Source organism: Dufourea novaeangliae, unplaced genomic scaffold (assembly GCF_001272555.1).
Source record: "Dufourea novaeangliae isolate 0120121106 unplaced genomic scaffold, ASM127255v1 scaffold16, whole genome shotgun sequence".
Lineage (NCBI taxonomy): Eukaryota > Metazoa > Arthropoda > Insecta > Hymenoptera > Halictidae > Dufourea > Dufourea novaeangliae.
The window spans coordinates 524,832-536,304 of NW_015373891.1; the positions used below are offsets into that span (position 1 = coordinate 524,832).

At 38.8% G+C, this 11,473-nt stretch overlaps 1 protein-coding gene across 1 annotated transcript in view; it reads right to left on the reverse strand.

Annotated features, from left to right (window-relative positions):
- Window positions 1-5,143, reverse strand: part of LOC107187949 (plastin-2) — a 47,855-nt gene extending 42,712 nt beyond the window's left edge. The window contains exon 1 of the mRNA XM_015576161.1: window positions 4,770-5,143. Within this exon, the coding sequence (XP_015431647.1) occupies window positions 4,770-4,820 (51 nt within the window). The 5' untranslated portion in view covers window positions 4,821-5,143. The remainder of the gene's footprint in view (window positions 1-4,769) is intronic.
- Between the last annotated feature and the right edge of the window lie 6,330 nt (window positions 5,144-11,473).

Here is an 11,473-nt window from a genome sequence, read left to right on the forward strand (position 1 = left end):
TACCGGTGGTTTTTCGATTTCTATAAGGGCAGGGCTTATGTAGAATTATATAAGGCGAAGTTTCAACCGAAAATACCGGTACTTTACGTTTCGGTAGAAGTCCCTGATTCCACCCTCTATAAAGTAAATTCCACTGAATAAACATTTCGAATTAACACCTCCATCTCTTCCATACCTTCTACCTCGTTTCACACGAATGAAAATTTCGTGCGCCTCCAGGATTCGAGGGAACGTCGATTAGGCTAAAAGCTGTCGCATCGCGGGCCCACACGCCACCCGGAGCGTCGCTCAGGGGTGGTCCCCTCGAACGTGCCCTTTCGGCCGCGTGCGGTTTTCGCAGGCGGGCACGTCTGCTCCGTGCGGGATACGTCGGAAGGGGTTGCGCGTTCCGCACACCAGTAACGCGATCAATAAGATAATTGAAGACTTTCTCGACAATGCCGGCGGAAGGGAGCAATTTCGCCATCTCCCTTGTACTTGAGCAAGGTCATTGTTTCCGAGGGGATTCTCATCTCGCACTCCTGAGCACCATCGTCGCATCGTTGCTTATAATTCGTATCCTGCTGGCTTAAACGCGCTGGTTGCGTCAGAAATGAATGTGGTATACCGAAAAGACAGCGTGTGACTCGTGAATCGTGAATCTTATTTGGATGAAATTGAACTCAAGGAGTTAACCCGCTCATCTTTTAATATCTTGTAATCTGTAATAATGTATGCTGTATCTTTTTAATATCTTGTAAAAAAATATTTTTTTCATACAATGAAGAACCAATGGTCTTTTGAAGACTATTTCAAATATTTAAAAAATATTTTTTTTTATTTGCTCACGATGAATGTACAACTAGCAGTAACAATAATAATGGTTTTTTAATGTTTCGAGGTCATTTAAAGAAGTTTCGTAATGCTGATCGTCGAGAAATAGTCCAGATGTTGTTGAAAGTGATAAAGTAGACATCTACTGTAGCGGACAGACGCAATTAGCGGGTTAAATATAATTCCTTTAAATCTCGTCCAGTCCTCGTGTTCTGTACAAATTGTAAATTCTGACTGACACAGGTGAGATTAACTTCTAAGTCGTTAGTTTTTACGGTCTCTTTTATAATCTACAAAGATAATCTACAATCTTTCTGTACAACACAAAAGGAGCAGACCTTGATAGCTTAATGTAACATTAAGACATAGTTACTGTAGTAACAAAATTAGTTTGTTAAATTTTCACGATGAAAATTTGTTGGATTATAAATTGTGGTCATTGAAGATAATTTGGATATTCCAGGTATGTTCTAGCAACTTAACCGCTCGCCTTAAACTATTTGTTTAAACCTGAAAGTATCAGAAACAATAAAACCAGGAGCTCCTACATCAATTTTCATAAATTCATCACGATTAACTGCGGAGAAAAAAAGGTAATAACAAAATATCCCATTCCAATACTCTGATACATCGTTAACCTGCAAAGGTTCGATACCAATTCCTCGATATCGCCAAAGCTTATTAAAAACGTTTCCTTCGTTAAATAACCGCTAAAATCTCTATCTCCGATATTGCAAAAACATTGCAAAACTCTCGTATCCACGATAAATTAACTCTTGTCGAACGAACAGGGAATCGATGATTTAAAAAACGTTCTCCGAAACGAGACTGCACGGTTAGTCAATCAACCGTGAAAAGCGAACTCGTGAAGAACAAGAAACAACGACCTGACAACGAGACACCGTAGTTACGAGCTTGGACGAAAAACGGTATACGGTCTTAACGATTACAGAGTGAAATATCTACAAGGAAATCGTTCGATTTACGGTGAAAAGGAATTAAAGCGAACTTAGGTATTCGTGAACACGAGCACGTGACTGCCATGATCGTCACGTGCCTTCTCTGTGTGCAGAGGTATGCAATTAACCTTTAAACTGTCGGCTTTTTTTCATAAAAAACATGGTCTTTTTTGCCAAAAATTTGTATACATATATTGAATTATTATTGAAAATATTTATGAAATAATTATATTTATATAAATAATTATATATTTGAAAATATTTGAAATTCAGAACATTTTAAATCATAATTTAAAATCATAATTTAAAATGTTCCTTCTGGAATGCTCCGGAATCATTGACGACATGGTCCCTGGAGAGCTGAGTTTATGTTGGCATAACGGTATTCTCGAAGTTTTAGTGACACCTATCAGTACTAATTAAAGCCCGAAATTTCGGTTCCGTTAGGAAAACGAATCCCAGGGGCCGGTACAGCAATTGCCTGATAAATGACACTATAATATAAGCGATAGAATAATACTAGTTCCCTCATGAAATTATTATCTTGTAAGTCCTTATTAGGCAATAGATACAGTCCTGAAGGCCCACAGAAAATATTACATGGAATCTTCAATCTTCTAATTTCGAACCAGGTAATACTAATATTACACGAAGATCTTTTATCCCATAAATTTGAATTAGGTACCAAGTATAGTCATTCACGTATATCCACAATACCATACGGAAATTTTTTCCTCGTAACTCGAAATTAAATATCGAGTATAGATATCTTCGGTTCTGAATTGAGAACAGTGTTATTTTAGGTTAGGACCGGTCGAAACAGCCGACACAACCGGTTGGCTTTTCCCTATAACAGGTGTTATACGTCTGGCTTAGGTATAGGTCCCATGAGGTTCAGAATATTCTAAACGAACCTCTTGTCCGTATAACTCGGGCAATTGTGGCGACAGATAACGTCTAATTCGCGACATATTGTAACGGTTAATGGACCGTTTTTACTAGAGTTGTTCGACAAGCACGCGAGACCACGGAACGGCGACTGTTACGTTTCCACGGGGGGGAACTTACGGGCGAGTGTGGTGTGGCCACACGTGCGTAAACATACGTAGAGCAGAAGTGAAAAGCGACCGGGTCACGACATTCAATATCGAGAGTGATACGTGCTCGATCGATTCGAAATGTTGACGTTTAACGTCGACGGTGACGGTAATACGTTGACGACCGAGCCGTCCGTATTACGATCGCAATTTTTTTTTTCCCTCGAGCGAATTACCGACGATGATTCACGTATCGAACGGTGATACTCGCGGCGGGGACCTTCGCTGATTCATTCGTACACTGCATAGTTTAATCGAAAGGATCGCGAATCACGTCGGACGGGTCTATAAATCACACGGAACAAATGGCTGCTTCGTTAATCTCTTAGAGCTGAAGTGAAAAGCGTCTATAGGTGGTAGATGTTATTCGGAGCTCTTTATGGTTAGAAATTGGACAATGGAGGAAATTAAAATTTACATTTTCTTATTTCGAACCAGCTCCCAGGTACACAGCCTATCCCTACTAATGGAACCAACACCTTAAAAAAATTTTTATTTTCACATTCTTCAGGTATATATTTTCATAAGAGGATTGTCAATAGGGTTACCAACCGTCCAGGAATTGAAGTTGCTGTACAGAATCCAGATTGAATGTCAAAATCCCGGAATTTCAGAGAAACCTATCTACCAATATCACCTACACTCCAAAATAGTTCAAATAAAAAAAAACATAAAAAACTGTATTATAATTTTTTACTTATCTTTTGTACATAAAAAATATTTCCCCGGATTGCAAACGTGATCAATGGCTGTTTGCTAGGGATGAAAAAAAAGAAATAAAAATTAAATTCTTCTTGAATTTCTTTTGCTATTTGCAGGATTATCTGCCGGAAAAACTCCATACAGATAGCTCAGCTTGAAATGATACAAAAAGAAGGAAAACAACCTCGCTAGTCCACTCCATCCTGTCGATTGTGTCGTACACACATACAGTCTGCTATGTGCGTGTGTTTACCGGCTCGAGTCGGAACAATATTCGCCACGAATGCCAAACACTCTACGCGTATACGGATATTGGAGCTACAGTTTCGTGCTTTAACGCAAATACCCTTAGAAATGCTTAATACGTACAGTCAGTGTTACGTGTCATTGAGAACTGAATTCGAAAAAAATCTATTCGTGAAGGTTTCATGAATATCCAATGGAGACAACGAAAATTTGTATTTTGTATCCACAATGAATCGACAAAGACAAAAAGTTTAAATCTCATAAGAGATTAAATAAAGTATTAAACACTCAATTTTCCACGTTCCCTGACAATTGTATGTTCCCACGTTTCTCCAATCTTTTTTAAATTGACAGCGCGAACAAGCTTAAACTAGTCAAAAACACCGCCCTAAAAAGCTTCCGTCTAACTGACAACGCGTCGTTGCGGATGCATCAACTAGTTTATCATACCGTGTGCACACCTCAAAAACCATCTCGTATTTTTTTTACCCTGAACAGCGTACGTAAAACCTTTACTGATTACGCACCGAGCAAAAGTCCACTTATCCAGACTCTCGTAGTGAAGAGGTTAACCGAAAGAATTTCAAAACGCGTCAAACCGGGTCCACAAATCACCCGCAATCAACGGCCACTTGGCCAAGGTACACGCGATTGTATATTGTACGGGTAGAGTAGCAACGTCGTCAGAAAAGGCTTGGCATAAAAAAAGAAAAACGAGTAAACTGACTGCAGGGCGGCGACACCCAGCGTAGTCTCCACGAGGGTGGGTTTCCACGAAAGCATGCTGATAAAACCGGCGATCGATAAGAAGCCGGGGGTAGCGCGTATCACGGCCGCGTGCAACATCGATGCAAAACCATAGTAACGAGATGGTCTTATACGGCGTGTTCCTGTCAAACGTCGTCGGCCACGAACTGAAATCGAGGAAGTTAAAAAGTCAAGAAGGACTCACAGCCTGAAATTGCTCCAGCAACTCCTGCCGGTCGTCGATCGCAGTGGCCATGTTGCGCTCGAATATATAATCCTTTCGTCTTTCTCCGCAGTTCTTGCGCGGTGGCCCTTCTGGCTTCCTCTCCGTGTGCGTCTGGTCCTCTCCCTTCGGCTCCTTGCCTCCTCTGTGTCCCCGTGGTACGGATGCGCGGGGGCACAAAATAATCGGTCAAGTCCTCGTGGACACGAGTCGGTAAATTCTCCACCGAATAGTACACGCAAATTGTTTTATTCAAACGGGCTTACTAGGGGCGTTCTCTCACTTCGCGTGCGCGTTTTCTGGTTACGACGCGGTCACGAGCAAGCCAGACACCGCAGGGAACACGTCCCTCTATCACGGAGTCGCAACGAACACTGAAGCGCCGTGCATCATACGGCATACGGGAGCGCGCGCCAGCCACGCCGAGCGAACACGGAAACGGCCGAACGGCCACGAAGGGACCGCCGTCTTTGACACCTTGGGACAGGTCTGTCAGGTCACTGCGGTGGCGGCTCGTCGGAAACACACCTGGGGAGGACGATCGTCGTCGAAATTACAAGTCCGTCGGGGCTTATCTGCCTCGGCTCACGAATTTTTTTTATCGTATTTACTCTCGTTTTTATGCCCCGTGTTTTGAAGTCGAGCACTCTGAGTGGCGAGACGTGTTTTCGAATGTATGTATCGCGAGGTGTACATTTTGAACCGGAGAGATTGCGATTTTATCCGCTAGCCGACGCCGGTGTCACCGTTACGGCTAGACTGTACGAATTGCTCGTGCGAATTTGAATTTTTATAGGTTAATTTTTTAGACGTAACAGAAACTGTAACCGATTTTTTTAGATTATGGATGCTTATGCAAATTTTCGAAAATCAGAACCAATGACATATTGATTTCTCTAATTACAGGATTCTTTAATCTAAAAGAATGGAATAAAGACAAAGAAAGTCAAAGATAAAGTAAAGGAACTACTCTGTTAGTCTCGGTTCAATTTTTCTGTTGTTCCGTTGTAATCACTTATATATTTGATGAATGTATGATAGTCTAATTATAATCACTGTTTGAATATACACAACATTTTAGTTTACAGTTTTCTGTAAATTAGCTATGAATGTATTTAATACCGAACAGAAAAAAGAATTAATGTTTGTGTAAAATGAAATATTGAATTTTCTATTGAATGTTGTCGAATTTGTATGTATCAAGATTGTTGTGAACGTTTCACGTTTCGTCGAATCCGTTACAATAGGACGGAACAAAAGGTTCCATTATTTGGAGCTGTTCCCTAGCCGACTGTCACAGCGTTCCACTTTTCAGAACCTGAGGGCGGAAGTTGTCATGTTCGACTCACGTTGGGCTGAACAGAAGGCTCTCTGTGGATGATCTCATGTAACCCATCACGAAACCTAGTTATTCGAAGAAGCACCATAAACTACCCTTCAACTTATCCTTCCAGACTACTCCATTTAATAAATCCAAGTTTCATACAAGCTACAAAAAACTTTTCCCTCATGCACCATTCGAATATCCATTACTTACTACCGCTTAAATTAAATTGAACCAAAGTTGAAACACGAATCGGAGAAGTATGTTCACCTATTAGTAGATTGCAATATACGTTAAGTACTGACGTTAAATTAATTTATGAACCTTTATAATCTAAAGCATAATTAAAATTTGTAATTCGATTTCTTGGTAAACTGGTCCAAACGGTGTACGAGGGTTAATAAATATATTGTAATTGGACAGAAGATATTTTTACTTTTTTCAACAAATACAATTCCTCAGTTGAGTGCATCCTAATTTGAAGTATATTAATCACGGTTTACACGAACATAGTTTATAGTGATTAAAACTGACTTTAATATTAGTTAAATGTGTAAAATCTATAATAGTGACTGTATGTACAGCAATCGATATCATATTGTGGGTCACGATTGACCCAGCTGTCGACGTTGATGGTTCATAATCCTAAGGACACCTTGAGTGTGGTCAAATAAAACAAAACAGTCTCTATAAAACAATAACCATAAAAACGAAACTTAACAGCTTATACACAGTATAATAAAAAAAAAAGCTTATACACAGTAAAAATTCCTACAAGTTTAAACATCCCTCTCGAGACCAATCAAACAGAGAATGAGAATTAAAAACAGATCACATATTTCTGAAAGTTATTTTACATTATCGAAGATTCGAATGAAATACATTTAACTGACATTAAATAATGAACAAAAGAAATATGTTTATGATGCGGGTCGCATTGCTTCTAAAGCCGTTTGCGCGCGCGTGACAGAAATATTATACGAGTGCCTTGCACCATAAAATTGCAGTACACAGAGTGAAATATTGCAGACTTCCGTGTACAGGAAATTGTGTGCACGATCATCCGCGGAATAAAGCCAGTTACCGTAAACGAAGATAACTGGTTTCATCGGATTTAACTGTTTCCGACGTAATTTTCCTTAACCCTCTACAAGCCCAACCTCTTTCGACACATAAAAAAAAGCAAACAAGTAAACAATACACGGAAAGTATGAAACTCAAGTTATAAATATTTGATTACACAACAATAATTTTTCCATTTAAAATATATTAACATACATCTACTGTTCATAAATATTTGCCCATCCGTACAAGATACACTTTTAAAAAAAAAATGCCAAAAATTTTTCAATTGATCTAATTTCCTCTGCGATAAGAACCATATAAGGGAGAAAAAATTCATGATCATTCGTTGACAATCACCAAGGTGAAATGTAAAATAACCTCAAAGTAATAAAATAAAGTACTGAACAATTCTAAAAACCGTCAAACTTGAATGAAGAAATGATCGTAATCGATAACTTTTACACATGATCATTTACGAAATAAATTTCATTAACCAGAACAAAGATATCGTTTCTTATCTGATCTACTCGTCAGGACGCCATTTTCTCCAAAACAAATATTAAAAACGAATAAAACACGAAAGCTCCGTATTCGACCGAACGGAAAATCTTTATTTTTATTAAATTTATTTTTATAACCACGCCTCTTTACCGTTCCCATGACTATTTATCGTGCACGGATAACCGTCGCGGTTTCGCTTCGAACGCGATTACTTAAATATGGCGAACGGAAACGAAGGACAAAGAGGTGTTGAAGAGACAATAGTTTAATAAATTCGAGATGAACAGAAGACGAATTAAGCCGCGATTGTACAGTATAATGTAGTGAGTAATCGAAAAACGTGCAAACGGAGAAGGTGAAGGAAGATTCATTTATGTAAATGTAAATGAGGAGGGAAGATATGAATGAGTCTCTCGTCGTCCGGGCGGTTCATTCTCGCGGAAACCAGCGAACAACGAAATCCCGCGGCGGTGAATCATTTTTTTTCCGTACACGACGGTGCTGTGCATACATCGAGAATGAAAAGAAAACAAAAATTTTTAGCTGTGAGTCATATGCTCGGGTTGTCCGATGCGAAACAGAGTCTGCTTTCCATGTTTGATCCGATGTCGAAATGCGTCTCGCTGGTGTGGCCGAACAGATACATACATACGCGCGATTCGCATCGTGTATTTTAGGTGTATCGAGTCGGTTGCGTTAAAACAGACATTTCGACTGCATTTTATGAATCATTCTTCCTCCGATTAAAAGTCTTCGAAACTGATAAACAGCGCAGGGTTTTGTGCACTTATAATATGACATACGAATCTTCAGTGGAAGTGAATATATGTTTGACGATATTTTTTAAAAACTGTATAGAATTGCAGAATGATTTCAATTTATACAGGGTGTTCAAGGAAAAGGGTCTAAGAATTTAGATGCATTTAGTACTCGCTGAGTATCCAAACACTGCAGATCTTCTGATCATTTTAAAAAAATAAATTAAACTAATGAAAAAGGACTTTAAAGTGGAAATGTTTTCAAAAATCATAGTTCAGGTCAAACTTAGGACTAGGGACTTTTATTCCCCCCGATGGACTCGAAGTGTTAATAACCTGGTAAGACAGTTTAAATAAAAAAATATAAAAAGCCAAAAAAAAGGGATTCTCTATAAAATACAACTACACGGAAAGATTGAAACCTAAAAATCAATATTGAAGATATTACGATTTGTATAGCTGTTGTCCCTTCAGGCTTCAAGACTCACGTCACTCACGCGTTACAATTTCTTTTTATCCCCCGAAATGTCAGTTTCCTTTTCGCCGAAAGCCCTGTCCTACCCAAACACCGCGGATCTTCGTCTGATCCGGCTCTCGGCCGACTTCCCGTTCCCTGCGTCATGTATAAACGAGAGAAATTCACGTCTCCCCCAACTTTCGTGTTCCGCCGCTCTTTATTGACATTCTATCTCTCCCGTCGGTCACACGGAACACGCCTCCACGGGCATCGACCCCTTTTAAGTGATGTTACATCACGGGAGACCAGCCAACGGGGATCGACTTGTCAGAACTCCTCGGTTTTCTGGAAGGATTTCCCTGACGCCCCTCCGCGCCAATCCACCTGGCACCCTGACAATCCAGAATCCATTCCTCGCCGTTAGAATGAAATTATTTTGACGTACAACATTTTGGAAAAAGTCTATTTAATGCACATTTGTGTCTGAAAATTCAAAGACAAATTAGGTTTGAAAAATACGAAATCACTGTGTTTTTGGAGTCTATGTTATAACTAGACTGCGGATTTTATGCATTTGTAGCCTGTAGGGGTCTGTAAAATACAACAAAGGACAAAACTTTCATCAGATCCAAATTTTTTGGTTTATTCGGAACCGAATATGATGCTCGAGAAAATGGGGTAGTTTTTTTTTTAGTACTATTTAATTGCCATACCATCTGTTTAAAGTGGAACACAGTGAAATATCTTTGAAATAGTTGAATAAATCTTTGTCATAGCCCATTTTCAAATGTACTTACTTACAGTGGATGACCAAATTATTAAAGTCAATATTTGTTTGTGTTATGCACAAATAAAATTACAATATCAAGGTTTTTATATTGGATAATTTGTAATAAACGACTATCCATTAAAAATACACCAAAAAATTAAACTTAACTTATGTAATTATAAAAAATACAAGTAAAATCGTGAACTTATACAGGTTACTCTAATAATTTTGATCGCCCACTGTATTTCGTGCAAAATGGCGGGCACTTCGAATTGAAATTGATTTTCCTTTTTTTTTTGTACAAAAGAATTAATTGGAACACGTAAAAGCTTGAATAGAAGAATTCGTGGAGAATGACTTGAAAGATGAGAATTGTCGTTCAGAAAAAGAACACAGGTGAACGTTAAAAGAACAGCGCAACCTCTGTCACAGTACTGAATGTACATGTACACATATACATTGAATATATTTTGTATCGAGAAAATCAAAGTGATATAATCTTACAAATAAGGGCTACGTTAACGCTACTTAGCCTTAAATTACATTTATCCGTTCATAAATATTCGTCCGTCTACAATGATACGCGGTGTGAAGGAAAACTAAAACTATATTATATCCGGAACGTCGTACAGCGAAATAATTAGATTTCACGCGATACGACGATCACGGGCGAAAAAGATTTTTTTTCGCGTTAGTGACACAACCTCGAACTAGATTCGACGAAAAAAAAAAAAAAAATAACACAGAAGCGAAGGAAATGAGATGGGAACACGAACGAACGAGAATGTAAAAGTACGAAATCTTCGACGATATTCTACCGACTAATACAAATTTTTGGTGGAATTTCAGGGATCTTTCTGCGAGGCGAACCTTGGAATAACTAAAAGTGCGTTCAGTTTCTCGCGAACGATTCTGCACGAATTTTCTCCGAAATCGCGTGGAAATAACGAGGAAAATTATACTGAAAAAGAAGACAACGTATTGATATTATTGGACTGGACTGCGGATGTTTATGCGATCTTCTATTTTCATAGTGCATATGTATTTTTCAGAAATCTAAATTGAAAAAGCTCTTATCCGCCATATTTTGCACACGTGTTAGTGCTGTGAACTCATAAACACCCACAGTCCAATGATTACCAGACCTCGTACCAGAAATTAAGTAACTCATTTCGACTAAAAAAACTTGTTCCCCGTAAGTAATCGTCACACGGTTACGTCGAACAAAATTAAACCAACGCAATACGAACTCGATCAGACTCTAACCGCGAAACAATACGCGCCATGTTGGATCGACAAAATACCGCGATCAGTGAAACGAAATTTAATAAAACGATTTCTATCCATATCACAAGTCAGGAGCTGCAACGGAAGTCCTTACTAAATAAACCAAAAACGAAACAATAACTACCTATAACTTTGCTTTTTAAACGATACAATGTAGCTAAAACGATCAACATCGAACGTATCGATCGCGTAAAGCTTCGCCACGCGAATATTTCCAATGGCCGCTCTAATCGCGACGTTCGTTTTACGAAATGAGAGTGAACGGTTTGGTCGAAGTGCATATATAATACATTTTTTTTTTTCTTTAATAATACACAGTACGGCGTCCGGATCCAGCGAACCGTTTGACCGGCAAAGATCAAAGTTAATACTAGACCGCTTTCCGCCTATTATCGGGAAGTCTAACGCAACGGATGATTCTCATGCGATGATTATTGGGTAGACTGCGGATGTTTGTGCAACCGTCTTACGAAGAATTTCTACAATCATTATGAATTTCTTTTTTTTACAAAGTTAACGATTCTT